Here is a 23,907-nt window from a genome sequence, read left to right as displayed (position 1 = left end):
GGGACAGACTCTACATCCCAAATCACACCCTATTCCCTATATAGGGCACTACTTTTGACCAGGGCCCATTAAAGTAGTGCCCTATATACAGTTGAAGTCGGAAGTTTGCATAAACTTAGCTTGGAGTCATTAAAACTCGTTTTTCAACCACTCTACAAATTTCTTGTTAACAAACTATAGTTTTGGCAAGTCGGTTAGGACATCTACTTTGTGCATGACACAAGTAATTTTTCCAACAATTGTTTACAGACAGATTATTTCACTTATAATTCACTGTATCACAATTCCAGTGGGTCAGAAGTTTACATACACTAAGTTGACTGTGCCTTTAAACAGCTTGGAAAATTCCGGAAAATTATGTCATGGCTTTAGAAGCTTCTGATAGGCTAATTGACATCATTTGAGTCAATTGGAGGTGTACCTGTGGATGTATTTCAAGGCCTATCTTCAAACTCAGTGCCTCTTTGCTTGACATCATGGGAAAATCAAAAGAAATCAGCCAAGACCTCAGGAAAGAAATTGTAGACCTCCACAAGTCTGGTTCATTCTTGGGAGCAATTTCCAAATGCCTGAAGGTACAAACAATAGTATGCAGGTATAAACACCATGTGACCACGCAGCCGTCATACCAATCAGGAAGGAGACTCGTTCTGTCTCCTAGAGATGAACGTACTTTTGTGCAAAAAGTGCAAATCAATCCTAGAACAACAGCAAAGGACCTTGTGAAGATGCTGAATGAAACAGGTTTAACAGTATTTATCTTATATAGTATTAGTATTTATATTTACTTAGGTAACGAGTGGAGGACAGAGGAGCCTCTTAAAGAAGAAGTTACAGGTCTGTGAGAGCCAGAAATCTTGCTTGTTTGTAGGTGACCAAATACTTATTTTCCACCATAATTTGCAAATAAATTCATAAAAAATCCTACAATGTGATTTTCTGGATTATTCTTTCTCATTTTGTCTGTCATAGTTGAAGTGTACCTATGATGAAAATTACAGGCCTCTCTCATCTTTTTAAGTGGGAGAACTTGCACAATTGGTGGCTGACTAAATACTTTTGTCCCCCACTGTATGTAAACTTCTGACTACATCTGTAGGAAAGAGGGTGACATTTGGCCCGTACATTCTGTAACAGGACAGTCAATATGGCCACTTCTCCATGGCCTCTGTGTGGTCTGTCGTGTAGACCATGTTGTCCAACCACCCCGATCTAGTGTGGGGCCCTGGTCAAAACAAGTGCACTTAATGTAGGGGATCAGTTGCCATTTGGAACATCGTTGTACTTGAACGTATGTTTAATGACCAAGCAGAGCTGCGTAAGTCCTCAGCACGCTAAGATGACACGCTGAAACCAATGTTTTACAGATCTCCTTCACCTACTGTCACTGTTATCATCAGCTGAGCTCGAGGCATGCCTTACTGGTCTGACAGACACATGTGTTTACAGATCTCCGTCACCTACTGTCACTGTTATCATCAGCTAAGCTCTAGGCCTTACTGGTCTGACAGACACATGTGTTTACAGATCTACGTCAACTACAGTCACCATGACTACTGGCATTGTTCTCAGTGTTCCAGAGGTGTGTTCGTGTGTAGTGTGTTTGCATAGTACACGGTTTCTGGTTTTGTTTGCGTCACATAGCCTGGAGACTGATAGTACTCCCATCCCATGTTGATGTAATCCAAGACCAGTTAACAATCGCGTGTGTGTGTGTGTGTGTGCGTCACAGAGAAACTCCTGCTGATATCCAAGACGACTCGTTAACAGCCCTGCCTAGGTCTGACTAGCCCTGACCCTGAGATCTGAATCACGTGACGTACCTCAGCAGTCAAAGCACAGGGACTCTGATGAGCTACCTAGATTTCAGACGGCTCCTTTCCGCACACTGCAGACCAGACAAGACATTCCAAACATTTCAACAGCCTCGCCATTCAGACTTCTAGTTCCACTGTGATGAAAAGCTGAACGCTGTAGACCCTATCTCTGCCTGTTATCACGGTCATTAAGGGTCATTAACAGAGATGTTAAAGTGAGGCCCGTGGCCAGACAGACAGAGAGGAAACACATTCTTATTGTCTTGTTGTGAATGAACGTCAGCTAACAGTATAGGCCTAATAACGCTATAATAACTAGCAGCTCCTGGCCATTTCCCTTGAAACAACAGTAGATCTCAGATAGAGATAGCTAAAGGCTTCAACCAGGCCCAACAGTAGATCTCAGATAGAGATAGCTAACGGCTTCAACCAGGCCCAACAGTAGATCTCAGATAGAGATAGCTCAAGGCTTCAACCAGGCCCAACAGTAGATCTCAGATAGAGATAGCTCAAAGCTTCAACCAGGCCCAACAGTAGATCTCAGATAGAGATAGCTCAAGGCTTCAACCAGGCCCAACAGTAGATCTCAGATAGAGATAGCTCAAGGCTACAACCAGGCCCAACAGTAGCTCTCAGATAGAGATAGCTCAAGGCTTCAACCAGGCCCAACAGTAGATCTCAGATAGAGATCGCTCAAGGCTTCAACCAGGCCCAACAGTAGATCTCAGATATAGATAGCTCAAGGCTACAACCAGGCCCAACAGTAGATCTCAGATAGAGATCGCTCAAGGCTTCAACCAGGCCCAACAGTAGATCTCAGATAGAGATCGCTCAAGGCTTCAACCAGGCCCAACAGTAGATCTCAGATAGAGATAGCTCAAGGCTACAACCAGGCCCAACAGTAGATCTCAGATAGAGATAGCTAAAGGCTTCAACCAGGCCCAACAGTAGATCTCAGATAGAGATAGCTCAAGGCTTCAACCAGGCCCAACAGTAGATCTCAGATAGAGATAGCTCAAGGCTTCAACCAGGCCCAACAGTAGATCTCAGATAGAGATAGCTCAAGGCTTCAACCAGGCCCAACAGTAGATCTCAGATAGAGATAGCTCAAGGCTTCAACCAGGCCCAATAGTAGATCTCAGATAGAGATAGCTCAAGGCTTCAACCAGGCCCAACAGTAGATCTCAGATAGAGATAGCTCAAGGCTTCAACCAGGCCCAACAGTATTTGCTTCCCAAATTCCCTAAAAGTGAACTACTTTTGTATCGTACTGCACCATAGGGAATAAGGGCGCTGTTTGGGACGCTACCCATGGCTAATCATGTGCCCGGTCGGTTGGTCGGTACATGTGTGTTCACTTCAGTTAAGAGCCAAAACGTGACCAGCTGGGTTCTGTTTCTGTTTCCAGGGCGACCGTGGTTGCAGCTGCAGCGTTCCTGGATGCCTTTCAGAAAGTGGCTGACCTGGCCACCAACACACGAGGTAGGACCATGTCCCCGTTCGGGGGGGGGGGATGAGGTGCAGGAGGTTGGACCATGTCCCCGTCTAGGGGTAAGGAGGGGGGGGATGAGGTGCAGGAGGTAGGACCATGTCCCCGTCCAGGGGTAAGGAGGGGGGGGGATGAGGTGCAGGAGGTAGGACCATGTCCCCGTCCAGGGGTGAGGGGATGGGGGGGGGGGGGGGGGGATGAGGTGCAGGAGGTTGGACCATGTCCCCGTCTAGGGGTAAGGAGGGGGGGGATGAGGTGCAGGAGGTAGGACCATGTCCCCATCCAGGGGTGAGGGGATGGGGGGGGGGATGAGGTGCAGGAGGTAGGACCATGTCCCCGTCTAGGGGTAAGGGGGGGGATGAGGTGCAGGAGGTAGGACTATGTCCCCATCCAAGGGTGAGGGGATGGGGGGGGGATGAGGTGCAGGAGGTCTTGACCAGAGGCACTCATACAGCCCCATAGACAATGGGAGAAGAATTGGCGGAATTAGGAAGTCTGTTCTACTGTTCTGTTGTCCTGTTGTTCATGCTGAACGTTCTGTGATGGAATCCTGTGTGAAGTTGAACATCCTGGCTGAGGTGTATTTATTAGGCTATAATTAGCCCACTACACTACAACATGTGGTAATTATTAGACTATAGTTAGCCCACTACAACATGTGGTAATTATTAGACTATAGTTAGCCCACTACAATATGTGGTAATTATTAGACTATAGTTAGCCCACTACACTACAATATGTGGTAATTATTAGACTATAGTTAGCCCACTACACTACAATATGTGGTAATTATTAGACTATAGTTAGCCCACTACACTACAATATGTGGTAATTATTAGACTATAGTTAGCCCACTACAACATGTGGTAATTATTAGACAATAGTTAGCCCACTACACTACAATATGTGGTAATTATTAGACTATAGTTAGCCCACTACAACATGTGGTAATTATTAGACAATAGTTAGCCCACTACACTACAATATGTGGTAATTATTAGACTATAGTTAGCCCACTACAGCATGTGGTAATTATTAGACTATAGTTAGCCCACTACAATATGTGGTAATTATTAGACAATAGTTAGCCCACTACAATATGTGGTAATTATTAGACTATAGTTAGCCCACTACACTACAATATGTGGTAATTATTAGACTATAGTTAGCCCACTACAACATGTGGTAATTATTAGACTATAGTTAGCCCACTACAGCATGTGGTAATTATTAGACTATAGTTAGCCCACTACAACATGTGGTAATTATTAGACTATAGTTAGCCCACTACAACATGTGGTAATTATTAGACTATAGTTAGCCCACTACAACATGTGGTAATTATTAGACTATAGTTAGCCCACTACAGCATGTGGTAATTATTAGACTATAGTTAGCCCACTACAATATGTGGTAATTATTAGACTATAGTTAGCCCACTACAGCATGTGGTAATTATTAGACTATAGTTAGCCCACTACAACATGTGGTAATTATTAGACTATAGTTAGCCCACTACACTACAACATGTGGTAATTATTAGACTATAGTTAGCCCACTACAACATGTGGTAATTATTAGACTATAGTTAGCCCACTACAACATGTGGTAATTATTAGACTATAGTTAGCCCACTACAACATGTGGTAATTATTAGACAATAGTTAGCCCACTACACTACAATATGTGGTAATTATTAGACTATAGTTAGCCCACTACACTACAATATGTGGTAATTATTAGACTATAGTTAGCCCACTACACTACAATATGTGGTAATTATTAGACTATAGTTAGCCCACTACACTACAATATGTGGTAATTATTAGACTATAGTTAGCCCACTACAACATGTGGTAATTATTAGACAATAGTTAGCCCACTACACTACAATATGTGGTAATTATTAGACTATAGTTAGCCCACTACAACATGTGGTAATTATTAGACAATAGTTAGCCCACTACACTACAATATGTGGTAATTATTAGACTATAGTTAGCCCACTACAGCATGTGGTAATTATTAGACTATAGTTAGCCCACTACAATATGTGGTAATTATTAGACAATAGTTAGCCCACTACAATATGTGGTAATTATTAGACTATAGTTAGCCCACTACACTACAATATGTGGTAATTATTAGACTATAGTTAGCCCACTACAACATGTGGTAATTATTAGACTATAGTTAGCCCACTACAGCATGTGGTAATTATTAGACTATAGTTAGCCCACTACAACATGTGGTAATTATTAGACTATAGTTAGCCCACTACAACATGTGGTAATTATTAGACTATAGTTAGCCCACTACAGCATGTGGTAATTATTAGACTATAGTTAGCCCACTACAATATGTGGTAATTATTAGACTATAGTTAGCCCACTACAGCATGTGGTAATTATTAGACTATAGTTAGCCCACTACAACATGTGGTAATTATTAGACTATAGTTAGCCCACTACACTACAACATGTGGTAATTATTAGACTATAGTTAGCCCACTACAACATGTGGTAATTATTAGACTATAGTTAGCCCACTACAACATGTGGTAATTATTAGACTATAGTTAGCCCACTACAGCATGTGGTAATTATTAGACTATAGTTAGCCCACTACAACATGTGGTAATTATTAGACTATAGTTAGCCCACTACAACATGTGGTAATTATTAGACTATAGTTAGCCCACTACAGCATGTGGTAATTATTAGACTATAGTTAGCCCACTACAATATGTGGTAATTATTAGACTATAGTTAGCCCACTACAACATGTGGTAATTATTAGACTATAGTTAGCCCACTACAACATGTGGTAATTATTAGACTATAGTTAGCCCACTACAATATGTGGTAATTATTAGACTATAGTTAGCCCACTACAACATGTGGTAATTATTAGACTATAGTTAGCCCACTACAACATGTGGTCATTATTAGACTATAGTTAGCCCACTACAACATGTGGTAATTATTAGACTATAGTTAGCCCACTACAACATGTGGTAATTATTAGACTATAGTTAGCCCACTACAACATGTGGTAATTATTAGACTATAGTTAGCCCACTACAACATGTGGTCATTATTAGACTATAGTTAGCCCACTACACTACAATATGTGGTAATTATTAGACTATAGCTAGCCCACTACAACATGTGGTAATTATTAGACTATAGTTAGCCCACTACAACATGTGGTAATTATTAGACTATAGTTAGCCCACTGCACTACAACGTGGTCATTTTCGTCTTGTTCCCATTCCCTATTGGTCCAGGGGTCATTCTGTTTTAAAACCCTGGGAGTTCCACCACTTTAGCCAAGCACCTGAGCTCACTGGCTGACAGGGGAAGGGGCATAACCCCATAACCCCTGGTCTTCAGAGGGCTTTTGCCTTTGTGTTGAATGGGGGGGGGTGGGTAGTTGGCTGTGGAATGTTTCAGGTCCTCAGAGTAAAGATTATAGAAAGACTAGTGTTAACCTATCAGCATCCTACCACACAGTGATTATTGACTCCTTGCAGTACTATGGCTAATGGTTTCTTGAGCAGCCTGCTTGAATGATTTGGGCCCCGGCCTTGTCTGCTGGTGCAGTGGCGGCCATGTTGTTTTAAGGGGGTTGAACAGGGGTGGGGAATATGAAGGGATCAGGTGGTTGATCCTGTGGATAGTAAATCCCTCAGGCTGCTGTTTGAAGCCGTGACACCGCCCTCTCTCTGCCCACACGGCCCTCTCCACCCTGCCTACCACTGATCACACACACACACACACACACACACACACACACACACACAAACACACACACACACACGAACACACACACACACGAACACACGAACACACACACACACACCACATCTGGCATCAGTAGGCTACACTTCCTCACACAGGGAACTAGTGATGGGGGAAGATAATCGATACAGCTACATGTCTGGATAAACATTTTTACGATACATTGTATCGTTTTGATAATATCGCACTATTATTTTTGTGCTAGTTGTCTATACCTGCACCAAAACTACAGTATTTATCCTTCATAGCTAGTTGTCTGTACCTGCACCAAAACGCCAGTATTTATCATTCATAGCTAGTTGTCTGTACCTGCACCAAAACTCCATCTTCTTTTTAAACAGGGAGACAAATTGTTTATTTCTATGACTGATCAGTTTTCTCTTGTCCCTCTGCAGCAGATGTGTGTTCAGCAAAATGTTTTTGGAATAAAATCTGATGGCAATAAAATCACAGTATTGAATCACAATACATATTAGAGAATCGTGAGAATCGTAATACATATTGTATTTGCAACTAAGTATCGTGATAATATCGTATCGAACCCACCCTACCAGCTTCAGGGTGTGTGTGCTTGTAGAAAGAGCTGCTGGCTGTAGAAGGAGTTGCTGGCTGTAGAAGGAGTTGCTGGCTGTAGAAGGAGTTGCTGGCTGTAGAAGGAGTTGCTGGCTGTAGAAGGAGTTGCTGGCTGTAGAAGGAGTTGCTGGCTGTAGAAGGAGTTGCTGGCTGTAGAAGGAGTTGCTAGCTGTAGAAAGAGCTGCTGGCTGTAGAAAGAGCTGCTGGCTGTAGAAAGAGCTGCTGGCTGTAGAAAGAGCTGCTGGCTGTAGAAGGAGCTGCTGGCTGTAGAAGGAGTTGCTGGCTGTAGAAGGAGTTGCTGGCTGTAGAAAGAGTTGCTGGCTGTAGAAGGAGCTGCTGGCTGTTGAAAGAGCTGCTGGCTGTAGAAGGAGTTGCTGGCTGTAGAAGGAGCTGCTGGCTGTAGAAAGAGTTGCTGGCTGTAGAAGGAGTTGCTGGCTGTAGAAGGAGTTGCTGGCTGTAGAAGGAGCTGCTGGCTGTTGAAAGAGCTGCTGGCTGTAGAAGGAGCTGCTGGCTGTAGAAGGAGCTGCTGGCTGTAGAAAGAGCTGCTGGATGTAGAAGGAGTTGCTGGCTGTAGAAGGAGCTGCTGGCTGTAGAAAGAGCTGCTGGCTGTAGAAGGAGTTGCTGGCTGTAGAAGGAGCTGCTGGCTGTAGAAAGAGCTGCTGGCTGTAGAAGGAGTTGCTGGCTGTAGAAGGAGTTGCTGGCTGTAGAAGGAGTTGCTGGCTGTAGAAAATCCATTCTCATCCCGGCAGGCTGACACTTCCAGCTGTACACAGGGCTATTAATAGGAGCTCAGCGACACACACATTCGTCAGGCACTGTAGGAACAGACACACACACACACATATACACACACATACACACACATACATACACTTTTCCTGTAGCCACTCCGGCTGGTTTAAGGACAGAAGCAGTACTAGAGTTTTATGATGACTGATGATGCAGGAGTATCAGAGCAGAGGAGCCCCAGTCAGAGAGATAACACTAGGTTATAATAGTAGAGTCAGAGAGGTAACACTAGGTTATAGTAGTAGAGTCAGAGAGGTAACACTAGGTTATAATAGTAGAGTCAGAGAGGTATCACTAGGTTATAGTAGTAGAGTCAGAGAGGTAACACTAGGTTATAATAGTAGAGTCAGAGAGGTAACACTAGGTTATAGTAGTAGAGTCAGAGAGGTAACACTAGGTTATAGTAGTAGAGTCAGAGAGGTAACACTAGGTTATAGTAGTAGAGTCAGAGAGGTAACACTAGGTTATAGTAGTAGAGTCAGAGAGATAACACTAGGTTATAGTAGTAGAGTCAGAGAGGTAACACTAGGTTATAGTAGTAGAGTCAGAGAGATAACACTAGGTTATAGTAGTAGAGTCAGAGAGGTATCACTAGGTTATAGTAGTAGAGTCAGAGAGGTATCACTAGGTTATAGTAGTAGAGTCAGAGAGGTATCACTAGGTTATAGTAGTAGAGTCAGAGAGGTAACACTAGGTTATAGTAGTAGAGTCAGAGAGGTAACACTAGGTTATAGTAGTAGAGTCAGAGAGGTATCACTAGGTTATAGTAGTAGAGTCAGAGAGGTAACACTAGGTTATAGTAGTAGAGTCAGAGAGGTAACACTAGGTTATAGTAGTAGAGTCAGAGAGGTAACACTAGGTTATAGTAGTAGAGTCACTAGGTTATAGTAGTAGAGTCAGAGAGGTATCACTAGGTTATAGTAGTAGAGTCAGAGAGGTATCACTAGGTTATAGTAGTAGAGTCAGAGAGGTATCACTAGGTTATAGTAGTAGAGTCAGAGAGGTATCACTAGGTTATAGTAGTAGAGTCAGTGAGATAACACTAGGTTATAGTAGTAGAGTCAGAGAGGTATCACTAGGTTATAGTATTAGAGTCAGAGAGATAACACTAGGTTATAGTAGTAGAGTCAGAGAGGTAACACTAGGTTATAGTAGTAGAGTCACTAGGTTATAGTAGTAGAGTCAGAGAGGTATCACTAGGTTATAGTAGTAGAGTCAGAGAGGTATCACTAGGTTATAGTAGTAGAGTCAGAGAGGTAACACTAGGTTATAGTATTAGAGTCAGAGAGGTAACACTAGGTTATAGTAGTAGAGTCAGAGAGGTATCACTAGGTTATAGTAGTAGAGTCAGAGGTAACACTAGGTTATAATAGTAGAGTCAGAGAGGTAACACTAGGTTATAATAGTAGAGTCAGAGAGGTAACACTAGGTTATAATAGTAGAGTCAGAGAGGTAACACTAGGTTATAATAGTAGAGTCAGAGAGGTAACACTAGGTTATAATAGTAGAGTCAGAGAGATAACACTAGGTTATAGTAGTAGAGTCAGAGAGATATCACTAGGTTATAGTAGTAGAGTCAGAGAGATAACACTAGGTTATAGTAGTAGAGTCAGAGAGGTATCACTAGGTTATAGTAGTAGAGTCAGAGAGATAACACTAGGTTATAGTAGTAGAGTCAGAGAGATAACACTAGGTTATAGTAGTAGAGTCAGAGAGGTATCACTAGGTTATAGTAGTAGAGTCAGAGAGGTATCACTAGGTTATAGTAGTAGAGTCAGTGAGGTATCACTAGGTTATAGTAGTAGAGTCAGAGAGGTATCACTAGGTTATAGTAGTAGAGTCAGAGAGATAACACTAGGTTATAGTAGTAGAGTCAGAGTGGTATCACTAGGTTATAGTAGTAGAGTCAGAGAGATAACACTAGGTTATAGTAGTAGAGTCAGAGAGATAACACTAGGTTATAGTAGTAGAGTCAGAGAGATAACACTAGGTTATAGTAGTAGAGTCAGAGAGATAACACTAGGTTATAGTAGTAGAGTCAGAGAGGTATCACTAGGTTATAGTAGTAGAGTCAGAGAGGTATCACTAGGTTATAGTAGTAGAGTCAGAGAGGTATCACGAGGTTATAGTAGTAGAGTCAGAGAGGTAACACTAGGTTATAGTAGTAGAGTCAGAGAGGTAACACTAGGTTATAGTAGTAGAGTCAGAGAGGTATCACTAGGTTATAGTAGTAGAGTCAGAGAGGTAACACTAGGTTATAGTAGTAGAGTCAGAGAGGTAACACTAGGTTATAGTAGTAGAGTCAGAGAGGTATCACTAGGTTATAGTAGTAGAGTCAAAGGTATCACTAGGTTATAGTAGTAGAGTCAGAGAGGTATCACTAGGTTATAGTAGTAGAGTCAGAGAGGTAACACTAGGTTATAGTAGTAGAGTCAGAGAGGTAACACTAGGTTATAGTAGTAGAGTCAGAGAGGTAACACTAGGTTATAGTAGTAGAGTCACTAGGTTATAGTAGTAGAGTCAGAGAGGTATCACTAGGTTATAGTAGTAGAGTCAGAGAGGTATCACTAGGTTATAGTAGTAGAGTCAGAGAGGTAACACTAGGTTATAGTATTAGAGTCAGAGAGGTAACACTAGGTTATAGTAGTAGAGTCAGAGAGATAACACTAGGTTATAGTAGTAGAGTCAGAGAGGTATCACTAGGTTATAGTAGTAGAGTCAGAGAGGTATCACTAGGTTATAGTAGTAGAGTCAGAGAGATAACACTAGGTTATAGTAGTAGAGTCAGAGGTATCACTAGGTTATAGTAGTAGAGTCAGTGAGGTAACACTAGGTTATAGTAGTAGAGTCAGTTAGAGAGTGTAGTATGAGCTGTCTCCATGGCAACTATCAGTATTTAGGAAGGTTAGGCCCTCCAGGTCTGAGTAGTAGGACATAGACTGTATGTACTGTATAACCCCAGTGTTATTTGTGTCCGTAGAGTGTAGCCTGTCTACACTACAGTAATACTACAATCAATGCCAGCAGCATACCACCCTGCAGCATACCACCCTGCAGCATACCACCCTGCAGCATACCACCCTGCAGCATACCACCCTGCATCATACCACACTGCAGCATACCACCCTGCAGCATACCACCCTGCAGCATACCACCCTGCAGCATACCACCCTGCAGCATACCACCCTGCAGCATACCACCCTGCAGCATACCACCCTGCAGCATACCACCCTGCATACCACTGCTGGCTTGCTTCTGAAGCTAAGCAGGGTTGGTCCTGGTCAGTCCCTGGATGGGAGACCAGATGCTGCTGGAAGTGGTGTTGGAGGGCCAGTAGGAGGCACTCTTTCCTCTGGTCTAAAAAAATGTCCCAATACCCCAGGGCAGTGATTGGGGACATTGCCCTGTGTAGGGTGCCGTCTTTCGGATGGGACGTTTAACGGCTGTCCGGACTCTCTGAGGTCATTTAAGATCCCATGGCACTTATTGTAAGAGTAGGGGTGTTAACCCCGGTGTCCTGGCTAATTTCCCTATCTGACCCTCAAACCATCACGGTCACCTAATAATCCCCAGTTTACAATTGGCTCATTCATCCCCCTCCTCTCCCCTGTAACTATTCCCCAGGTCGTTGCTGTAAATGAGAATGTGTTCTCAGTCAACTTACCTGGTAAAATAACGGATAAATATATATATATTTTTTAAATACACTCTTAACTACAACAGTATACCCATAACAATACCCTGTAAATCAGAGAAGGAAGTGAGTTATAACCTGTACACACCTGCTTTACACTCATCAAATGCTTTCAATAGCGTTGTTGCGCCTCACACGATTTTTGGCACGAATTAAAGACATCAATAAAGTTTTTTTCAATTTTTTTTATTTTTATGATCTTATCATTTCATCTATTTCCTCCCAGACTTGGACTGGTGACAGACGACTGCAGATGAGATACAGTCTTCATGTTGTGGGCTTGCAGTACGTCAATATTAGTCCCATATTGATGTTCGTTCAGATTTTACAAGATACTTTATTGAGACAGGAATGTGACCTCATAAACTCATATAAATATATAGTTTAATATGAAATGAGTGGTTGAGGGTGTTGAGGTTAGATATAGAGTATATAGGCCTACACCTGTTATCATTTTATTTGGAGAGGTTTAAACTACGGGAAGTAAGGCTAGATTGAAAAAAGACATTGTTGTCAACATTTTTATTTCCCCAAGAACGTAAAGTCGACACAGCTTTCCGACTCAGAGCCTCCTGAAGTAATAAGAATGTAAATTAAACGATCCTCACAAAGAACAACCGTTTGCATTCAAGTATTACTGTGTTTAATGTGCCAAGGTTTATTGTAGTCACCTTTCATGGACATTATGGGTACAGTAACACTCCGGCTTTGATTGGATCAGTCAGAGGGTTTACCTGAGGACAGGTGTTGTTCTGTTCTCTTCTGTTCTGTTCTCTTCTCTTCTGTTCTGTTCTGTTCTGTTCTGTTCTCTTCTGTTCTGTTGTGTTGTGTTCTGTTCTCTTCTGTCCTGTTCTGTTCTCTTCTGTTCTGTTGTTCTGTTCTCTTCTGTTGTGTTGTGTTCTGTTCTGTTCTGTTGTGTTCTGTTCTCTTCTGTCCTGTTCTGTTCTCTTCTGTTCTGTTGTTCTGTTCTCTTCTGTTGTGTTGTGTTCTGTTGTGTTCTGTTCTGATCTGTTGTGTTCTGATCTGTTCTCTTCTGTTGTGTTCTGATCTGTTCTCTTCTGTTCTGTTGTGTTCTGTTCTCTTCTGTTCTGTTGTGTTCTGTTCTCTTCTATTATGTTCTGTTCTCTTCTATTCTGTTGTGTTCTGTTCTCTTCTGTTCTGTTCTCTTTTGTTCTGTTGTGTTCTGTTCTCTTCTGTTCTGTTCTGATCTGTCCTGTTCTGTTGTGTTGTGTTCTGTTCTGTTGTGTTCTGTTCTCTTCTGTTGTGTTCTGATCTGTTCTCTTCTGTTGTGTTCTGACCTGTTCTCTTCTGTTCTATTGTGTTCTGTTCTCTTCTGTTCTGTTGTGTTCTGTTCTCTTCTGTTCGGTTGTGTTCTGTTCTGTTCTCTTCTATTCTGTTCTGTTCTCTTCTGTTCTGTTGTGTTCTGTTCTGTTCTGATCTGTTCTCTTCTGTTCTGTTGTTCTGTTCAGGCTTACGTATAAGTACAAGGGGTTGTTTAGCAGTCTGAAAAAGACATTCAAGTGTAGTTTACTTTTCTCTTAACTGGCTCCTCTTTAAAGGGAGTGTTTATCTCTCTTTACCACTGTGAGTGTTTGTGTTGTTTTCCAAAGCAAAATATTCTAGGTTTTACTCCCACCTTTAAGACTCACCATGTTTTCCAAACCCACACTGTTTTCACAGCTTCATAGCATGAGCAAAGATGAGTCACATCCTGTCAACAGAAAGTTGAAACCCTGTCACATGGTAGAGGAGATGGACTGTCTAGTTGAAACCCTGTCACATGGTAGAGGAGGTGGACTGTCTAGTTGAAACCCTGTCACATGGTAGAGTAGGTGGACTGTCTAGTTGAAACCCTGCCACATGGTAGAGGAGGTGGACTGTCTAGTTGAAACCCTGTCACATGGTAGAGGAGGTGGACTGTCTAGTTGATACCCTGTCACATGGTAGAGGAGATGGACTGTCTAGTTGAAACCCTGTCACATGGTAGAGGAGGTGGACTGTCTAGTTGAAACCCTGTCACATGGTAGAGGAGGTGGACTGTCTAGTTGATACCCTGTCACATGGTAGAGGAGATGGACTGTCTAGTTGAAACCCTGTCACATGGTAGAGATGGACTGTCTAGTTGAAACCCTGTCACATGGTAGAGGAGATGGACTGTCTAGTTGAAACCCTGTCACATGGTAGAGGAGGTGGACTGTCTAGTTGAAACCCTGTCACATGGTAGAGGAGGTGGACTGTCTAGTTGAAACCCTGTCACATGGTAGAGGAGATGGACTGTCTAGTTGAAACCCTGTCACATGGTAGAGGAGGTGGACTGTCTAGTTGATACCCTGTCACATGGTAGAGGAGGTGGACTGTCTAGTTGAAACCCTGTCACATGGTAGAGGAGGTGGACTGTATGTTGAATGATGAAATAAGAGGCTCTGCGACGGCAGGAGTGGAACTCTTCTGTTTGCTTTGGCCGTGTCAGCTGCTGTGTGTGAGTCACAGTTTTATAATGTTAGTAGAATCCTCTGCTGTTTGTGTTTCTTCACCTTCATCCAGTCACTCACCACCTTGATATCCAGCCAGGGTTTTCACTCTCTCTCCTGTTCTCCAAGTCCATCAGCCTTTTCAACTCTCCCACTTTACCTTAGTTAGAAGAGTTCTGGGCTGTTTCCCTTGAATAAGATGGTTTACAATCAATTTGTTAACTGTTAAATTGGATGTTCACAGATGTGATTTAAAGGATGACACTTGTTAACACTTGCGTTGTGTAAATCCAGGAGTGGCCTGCGTTTTACAGGGAAGACATTTGAAAATATACCTTTGTGTAAGACACTTAACTTTTTGTCATTTTTCTAACAACATTATTTAACTTCAGTTGCTTTTGTCTAATACAGTTGCTAAAGAGGAATTTGATTTTCTTGAATAGTTTTAGTATCTATAAAGTACTCTACTGAACTCTATCCCTTTTAGTATCCATAAAGTACTCAACTGAACTCTATCCCTTTTAGTATCTATAAAGTACTCTACTGAACTTTATCCCCTTTCTCAAAGAGAAAACAAACAGAAGCCTCCGGGATATGGACAGAGTAGAGAGCACATCTCCTGGAGATCATGGAGAGAGGCATGCTGGAAAAGGGTTCTGAGAGGCTGATCTCTCCTCTCGGTAGGGTTCTGAGAGGCTGATACCTCCTCTGGGTAGGGTTCTGAGAGGCTGATCTCTCCTCTGGGTAGGGTTCTGAGACGCTGATCTCTCCTCTCGTTCGGGTTCTGAGAGGCTGATCTCCCCTCTCGGTAGGGTTCTGAGACGCTGATCCCTCCTGTGGGTAGGGTTCTGAGAGGCTGATCCCTCCTGTGGGTAGGGTTCTGAGAGGCTGATCTCTCCTCTGGGTAGGGTTCTGAGAGGCTGATCTCTCCTCTGGGTAGGGTTCTGAGACGCTGATCCCTCTGGGTAGGGTTCTGAGAGGCTGATCTCTCCTCTCGGTAGGGTTCTGAGAGGCTGATCTCTCCTCTGGGTAGGGTTCTGAGAGGCTGATCCCTCCTCTCGGTAGGGTTCTGAGATGCTGATCTCTCCTCTGGGCAGGGTTCTGAGACGCTGATCTCTCCTCTCGGTACGGTTCTGAGACGCTGATCTCTCCTCTGGGTAGGGTTCTGAGACGCTGATCTCTCCTCTCGGTAAGGTTCTGAGAAGCTGATCTCTCCTCTGGGTAGGGTTCTGAGAGGCTGATCTCTCCTCTGGGTAGGGTTCTGAGAGGCTGATCCCTCCTCTGTGTAGGGTTCTTGAGAGGCTGATCTCTCCTCTGGGTAGGGTTCTGAGAGGCTGATCTCTCCTCTGGGTAGGGTTCTGAGAGGCTGATCTCTCCTCTGGGTAGGGTTCTGAGAGGCTGATCTCTCCTCTGGGTAGGGTTCTGAGAGGCTGATCTCTCCTCTGGGTAGGGTTCTGAGAGGCTGATCTCTCCTCTGGGTAGGGTTCTGAGAGGCTGATCTCTCCTCTGGGTAGGGTTCTGAGAGGCTGATTTCTCCTCTCGGTAGGGTTCTGAGAGGCTGATCTCTCCTCTTGGTAGGGTTCTGAGAGGCTGATCTCTCCTCTGGGTAGGGTTCTGAGACGCTGATCCCTCCTCTGGGTAGGGTTTTGAGAAGCTGATCTCTCCTCTCGGTAGGGTTCTGAGAGGCTGATCTCTCCTCTGGGTAGGGTTCTGAGACGCTGATCTCTCCTCTGGGTAGGGTTCTGAGAGGCTGTTATCTCCTCTCGTTAAGGTTCTGAGAAGCTGATCCATTTTTCCATTAATATAGATAGAGCTAGTGATTGTTGCTCTCTCAGACCATATTTTCCCTGACTATAGAATGGTTCCCTGTAGGAAGAGGCTCAATAGACTGCAGGCTGTATAAATAGCCGCCTCTGACTTTTGTATGTGTCATGTCATTGTATGTGAATCCAGAGCTTCAGAGCATTGAGGCTACTGTACTGTGCTAAACGATAACAGCGAGGCCTTTTGTGAGCGTGCCCAGTTCAGTCTATTCACTCCTCCCTTAATGCCAATTGGGGGAGTTCATCTGGCTGTGGTGGCCTGGGCCCGCCCGACGAGCAGGACAGGGATAAAGTCATGGGCTTTGAAGTGGAGAGAGAGAGAGAGGCAGAGAAAGAGGGAGACAGAGAGATAGAGGTCAGAGAGGGAGACATAGAGAGAGAGAGGCAGAGAAAGAGGGAGACAGAGGAAAGAAAGGGAGACAGAGAGAGGGGGTGGGAGAGGAAGAGAGAGATAGGGGACTGCGAGAGAGAGGGGGGGGGGGGGCAGAAGGGGAGAGGGAGAGGGAGAGGGAGGGAAGAGCACTAGGAGGCAGAGTTTGAGACCCTATTTAGATGGGCCGAGGCAGAGGCCCGTTAGAACATGCAGCCCTTAATGATGCCATTGGCCCTGTTCCATCCCCTGCCAGCTATCCACCTAGCCAGCCTTCACTAGCACTCTGATCCAGCCAGCTAGGTCTCTAATGTAGTCTGAGGCCAGGGCTCTGGGGAGAGAGGAACGAGGCTGAGGCCAGGCCAGGTCTCTGAGGAGAGAGGAACGAGGCCACTGCAGCATCCCACAGCTACTGCTTACCACACCCTGAAGCCGTGATAGTTTGACTGCCCTGCCAAATCTGTTGAGCGTCATAGCCGGTGTAGTAGGATTCCATCTTAGTCCTTTATTGACCCTTTGTCTGTTTGATGGCTCGTCAGAGGTCTCGTCCGGATTAATATCCCGCTCCTTGAAAGCGGCAGCTCTAGCCTTTAGCTCCGTACGGATGTTGCCTGTAATCCATTGCTTCTGGTTGGGATATGTACGAACGGTCAATGTGGGGACGACATCGTTGTGATAAACTCCTCAACGTGATCGGATGAGTCCCGGAACATGTTCCAGTCTGTGCTAGAGGAGCAGTCCTGTAGCTTAGCAACCGCTTCATCTGACCACTTCTATATTGGTACTTCCTGTTTTGAGTTTTTGCTTGTAAGCAGGAATCAGGAGGTTAGCGTTAGGGTCAGATTTGCCAAATGGAGGGTGAAGGAGAGTTCGCTGTATGCGCCTGTGTGGAGTGAAGGTGATCTAGAGTTTTGTCGCCTCTAGTTGCACAGGGGAAATTCTGGTAAAAGTGAGGTAAAACGTATTTCACGTTTTCCTGCGTTAAAATCACCTGCCACGAAAAAAAGAGACACACTCCTCCCCGTCTCGCCTTACTGTCTGGTCTCGACGATGCATATTGTATATCCATTTCCTCGTTACGACACAACTCCGAGAAACGTAGGATATTACAGTTTTTCAGGTCTCGTTGATAGGATAATCTGGAACGGAACCCAACAAATTACAAGGCAATGGCGGGTCCAACATGCTCGCCAACGTAGTTTAGTCATGACGCTCGCCTCGCTTGCGCCGCCGCTTCCTCTTTCGAGTCCCGGGGAACAGGGCCTGGTCCAGGGGTAAGCAGAATGTCCTGAGCTGCCGCTTCCTCTTTCGAGTCCCGGGGAACAGGGCCTGGTCCAGGGGTAAGCAGAATGTCCTGAGCTGCCGACTCGTTGAAGTAGAACTGTTGATCCAGTTGGAGGTCAGTGATGACTGTTCTGATGTCCAGGAGATGTTTTCAGTCATAGTAAATTATGCCTGAGACATTGTGCTGACAATGAAACACAGCAGAGCACTTGGATTTACTGTCACAAGTCCTCCCACCCATTCAATTTAGTTCAATTCACTTTATTAGCCTGTAATTTCACTGAATATTTAAATTAGTTCAGTTCAATTCACTTTATTAGCCTGTAATTTCGAAGATTATCTTAATTGGTTCAGCTCAATTCACTTTATTAGCCTGTAATTTCGAAGATTATCTTAATTGGTTCAGTTCAATTCACTTTATTAGCCTGTAATTTCGTAGATTATCTTAATTGGTTCAGTTCAATTCACTTTATTAGCCTGTAATTTCGTAGATTATCTTAATTGGTTCAGTTCAATTCACTTTATTAGCCTGTAATTTCGAAGATTATCTTAATTGGTTCAGTTCAATTCACTTTATTAGCCTGTAATTTCGTAGATTATCTTAATTAGTTCAGTTCAATTCCCTTTATTATCTTTGTAATCCTTAATGTTGTTGTCGTGAAATCCTCCCCTCCCCTCAGTAAATACGCAGGTCTACATAATGATGTTTGTGAGTTTTAAATAACCGTGTTGTACTGTGTGTTGCGTTGACAAGAGGCCATGCAGGACCCGAGACAAATATCTGTGTGATTATCACCGTGCCTCAGTAGTTCTGTATGAGTCTGGACACGTCTGTCTCTCTCAGAACTGCCTGCTGCTGTTACATATCTGACTGGCTGGCTGGCTGGCTGACTGGCTGGATGGATGGCTGGCTGGCTGGCTGACTGGATGGATGGATGGTTGACTGACTGGCTGGATGGATGGATGGCTGGCTGGCTGACTGGCTGGATGGATGGCTGGCTGGATGGATGGTTGACTGTTAAGATGGATGGCTGGATGCTGCACATATCTGACTGGCTGGCTGACTGGCTGGCTGACTGGCTGGCTGGCTGGCTGGCTGGCTGGCTGGCTGACTGGCTGGCTGGCTGGCTGGCTGACTGGCTGGCTGGCTGGCTGGCTGGCTGGCTGGCTGGCTGGCTGGCTGGCTGGCTGACTGGAGGAACCTGCATCTTTCCACCCTGTCTCTGAAAATGATCCATCAGTATTTGTGAATCTGCGGATGTAGAGGTTGTTGTGTTTTATAACATGATTCAGCTGCTCCTCTCTCACCTCAGATGTATTGAACCCACTACACGGTCTTTGCTTTGCAGCATCACTATTTGCCTTCTCACTTTATCTCTGTAACTCAAATGCAATGCAAGATAAATTCTCGTCTTCAGTGTACGACCGCAGCTACTGGCCAAGCTGACGTGAAATGTGTTTAATCCTGTGTTAAAGGCCCAGTACAGTCAAAAACTTGATTTTGCTGTGTTGTCTGTATATATATATATATTTATTGGCATTCATAAACTTCTCTTAAAACTTTATGAATGCCATTTTTCCACACTATGAGGTTGGAATAATACTGTGCAATAATTTAAAGGATAATAATGTCCTTTTAGTGTAAGAGCTGTTTGAAAAGGCTGCATGAGATTTCAGACTGTTTTGGTGGGATGGAGCTTGGGAGTTTCAACAGGTGGTAAATTAGAGGGGGAGGCAGGTAGCCTAGTGGTTAGAGGGGGGAGGCAGGTAGCCTAGTGGTTAGAGGGGGGAGGCAGGTAGCCTAGTGGTTAGAGGCAGGTAGCCTAGTGGTTAGAGGGGGAGGCAGGTAGCCAAGTGGTTAGAGGCAGGTAGCCTAGTGGTTAGAGGCAGGTAGCCTAGTGGTTAGAGGCAGGTAGCCTAGTGGTTAGAGGCAGGTAGCCTAGTGGTTAGAGGCAGGTAGCCTAGTGGTTAGAGGCAGGTAGCCTAGTGGTTAGAGGCAGGTAGCCTAGTGGTTAGAGGGGGGAGTCAGGTAGCCTAGTGGTTAGAGGGAGGAGTCAGGTAGCCTAGTGGGAGGTGGAGGAGGAGGAGGAGGACTGGTCTGAAGTATCAAGTGACATGCTTACTGTAAACAACATTAGACTGAACTGAGCCTCTGTCTCACCTGTCTCACTAATTCACTTCACCTGTTAACATGCAACTCATAACACAGGAGACGACATTCAAACTGCCAGATGAAAATAAAACACCGGCGATTGACTGGGTGTGTTATCTACCGAAATGTCTTTTGTTTGACAAACCTGTTGCCTTTTCACCAACAAAAACATATAAATACAGGATATTTTATTGGAGTCTCAGAGGGAGAAAGATCTGAAGTTTAAAGATAAGTTTTATGAATGCCGATAAGCGTTTATCGTGACCTTCGGTTTCAGTTCGGGACTAAACACCAGCCACTGTTGTGTAACTTCGGTACACATGTTTTTGGCTCAGATAAACAGTTTGTACAAACATTCAAGTCCGACTAGAGATCAGAGATCAGAAACTGTTAACAAAATAATTAAATTAACATACAATTTTTAGAATGTAAGAGTAGGTTGATTCCCCTTGATTCAGGTTAGGAGCATTAGCATAGCAGGTTAGGAGCATTGACATAGCAGGTTAGGAGCATTAGCATAGCAGGTTAGGAGCGTTAGCATAGCAGGTTAGGAGCGTTAGCATAGCAGGTTAGGAGCATTAGCATAGCAGGTTAGGAGCATTAGCATAGCAGGTTAGGAGCATTAGCATAGCAGGTTAGGAGCATTAGCATAGCAGGTTAGGAGCATTAGCATAGCAGGTTAGGAGCATTAACATAGCAGGTTAGGAGCATTAACATAGCAGGTTAGGAGCATTAGCATAGCAGGTTAGGACCATTAACATAGCAGGTTAGGAGCATTAGCATAGCAGGTTAGGAGCATTAACATAGCAGGTTAGGAGCATTAACATAGCAGGTTAGGAGCATTAGCATAGCAGGTTAAAAGGAACATTCTCTAAAGTGGTAGGAATGTTTGTTGTTAGCTGGGGGGGGTCATGGACAAGCGGTATCATTCTACCTCAGTCCCAGTCCACCTGGTAAGGGAAGCCTGCAAGGCGCCAGTCTCAATCAGGCTACTGTATGTACATGAGATTCATCATTACAGAGACTGTCTGTTTTGAGCTATGTCAGCCAGTCCGAGCCGTGGTTGCTGAGTGACTGTGAATCAGGCCGTTGGTTCATGTGTATGACTACATTGTCCAGCTAGTTGTCTCGGCTGAACAGGAGCGTGCACTGTTGGAAGGCCCGAACGCTCCGGCTAGCTCCGTCCTCTCTCCAATGCTTGTGGTTTTCCTGCTCTATTTTCATCAGGCCAGTCAGTCCGTCATGGAGGAAGGAAGTCTGCTGGAAGGCTGGAGGCCTCCTTGCTGGTGACAGATTCATCTTTGTTCCTACAGTTCTACAGTTCTAGAAAGTTCTACAGTTCTACTGTTCCAGCTCTAGAAAGTTCTACAGTTCCAGTTCTAGAAAGTTCGAGAAAGTTCTACAGTTCTACTGCTCCTGTTCTAGAAAGTTCTACAATTCTACAGTTACAGTTCTAGAAAGTTCTACAGTTCTAGAAAGTATAGCTCAGAAAACAACCAGCAATACAATGTTTGTTTTTTCAGAGAAGGGTAACAAAGAACATTGTCAAATGTTTTCCCTTGATGAAGTGCTAGAAAAATGAATCAATGGCTTTTAATTAATGAAGAGCAAACTTTACTGTTGTCTTTTAATATCTCTCCTTTTATACATCACTTTATAAATGTTTCTATGTCGCTTTCCTCTGTAATCAAGCTGATAGAGAATGGCCTCCACCCTAGAAAAAGTAGAGAGCCTTCAATCTTCTCTTATCAAACAACTGGATAACGCTGATCACACAGTTCTTCTGGTAGCTTCCGAGTTTATCCTTATCTGACCTTGACTAGCACCACAGACAGGAAGCCAGCCTCATAGCTGACCTCGACTAGCACAACAGACAGGAAGCCAGCCTCACAGTGGACCTCGACTGGCACCACAGACAGGAAGCCAGCCTCACAGCGGACCTCGACTGGCCACCACAGACAGGAAGCCAGCCTCACAGTGGACCTCGACTGGCCACCACAGACAGGAAGCCAGCCTCACAGCGGACCTCGACTGGCCACCACAGACAGGAAGCCAGCCTCACAGCGGACTTCGACTGGCTCCACAGACAGGAAGCCAGCCTCACAGTGGACCTCGACTGGCCACCACAGACAGGAAGCCAGCCTCACAGCTGACCTCGACTGGCACCACAGACAGGAAGTCAGCCTCACAGCTGAAGGCAAAACAGTCTCCAAGTCTCTGGGATATGGAACCAGTTTTGACCTGCGTGTGGCAGCAGAACACTCAGAAGTGTCTAGTCTGCCGGAAAGCCACAAGAAGAACAAGGCAATATTGTTTCACATTTCACCCGCAAGTTTGTTGAACTTTGTTTCTTTGTTCTTTCTTTCTGCCGCAGTCAGGAACCTCGTCTTACTTCTAAACGTGTTCTCAGATCAACCAGGGTTCCCAAGAGTTCATGGTGCACATGGACCGTAAGACCAATTCTGAAATCGTAATGAGGCAACCAATGGGCCCGTTAAGTGAACCTTGAAGCCTGAAGAACTTATTTAATTGCAGCCATTTTTTTTTTTTATAACAACTGACTAGTTGGTGTGAAGGAAGGTAAATCACCTTGTTTTCATTTAGCCGGCGAGACGGCTGTTCCTTTCTCCCTGACCTCTCCACCACAGTCACCGGCTTCGTTCCAAATGACCCCCATATTTCTATGGCACCTTATTCCCTATACAGGGCACTACTTTTAACCAGAGCTCTGGTCCAATGAAGTGCACTATAAAGGGACTAATGTGCCATTTGGGCTGCAAGCCCACAGTGTGTTCTCCATGCATCTGTTTGTAGTTACTGGAAAGCGTTTCCTCGCCTCGAGGATCTGACTACTCTGAAAGAGACGTTTATTGAGTCTTAACAGTTGGACGGTAACATCTCGTTTAGCAGCATCGTTACTGACTGCGTTATTGTACTGCCAATACTTCCACTGTTGTTGTTAAGCTTGTTTTGGTTTGGTATTGGAACCAAGTGCATCTCAGTTCTTTAGGAACAGCCCTTAGGCTAGTAACATCCGAGGTGAGTTTTTCTCATTCCCAAATCTACAACAAGGACAACTTCTATCTAAAGGACAGAGACAAGATGGTCTACTCTATGTCTTGACAAGATGGTCTACTCTGTGTCTTCACAAGATGATCTACTCTGTGTCTTCACAAGATGATCTACTCTCTGTCTTGACAAGATTATCTACTCTCTGTCTTGACAAGATGATCTACTCTCTGTCTTGACAAGATTATCTACTCTCTGTCTTGACAAGATGATCTACTCTGTGTCTTGACAAGATGATCTACTCTATGTCTTGACAAGATGATCTACTCTGTGTCTTGACAAGATGATCTACTCTGTCTTGACAAGATGATCTACTCTCTGTCTTGACAAGATGATCTACTCTCTGTCTTGACAAGATGATCTACTCTGTCTTTGACAAGATTATCTACTCTGTCTTGACAAGATGATCTACTCTCTGTCTTTGACAAGATTATCTACTCTATGTCTTGACAAGATGATCTACTCTGTCTTGACAAGATGGTCAGAGACAGAGGGTCTGCAACAGAAAGAAGCACTAGCAGGTAGAGGCCAGGACACCCAGGGCAGAGGCCAGGACACCCAGGGCAGAGGCCA

General features: G+C 44.2%; 1 protein-coding gene across 11 annotated transcripts in view; it reads left to right on the top strand.

The window, feature by feature from the left end:
* LOC110512975 (protein MTSS 1) overlaps positions 1-23,907 on the top strand; it is a 117,509-nt gene that overhangs the window by 7,224 nt on the left and 86,378 nt on the right. For all 11 annotated transcript variants that reach the window (XM_090216253.1, XM_090216290.1, XM_090216294.1 and 8 more), the window contains exon 3: positions 3,226-3,299. In XM_090216253.1, coding sequence (XP_090072379.1) covers positions 3,226-3,299 — 74 coding nt within the window. The remainder of the gene's footprint in view (positions 1-3,225; positions 3,300-23,907) is intronic.

Source organism: Oncorhynchus mykiss, chromosome 2 (assembly GCF_057628025.1).
Source record: "Oncorhynchus mykiss isolate SJ-2025 chromosome 2, ASM5762802v1, whole genome shotgun sequence".
Classification (NCBI taxonomy): Eukaryota; Metazoa; Chordata; class Actinopteri; order Salmoniformes; family Salmonidae; genus Oncorhynchus; species Oncorhynchus mykiss.
The sequence above is the reverse complement of the archived record's forward strand: the minus strand, read 5'-3'. Positions and strand labels throughout refer to the sequence as shown.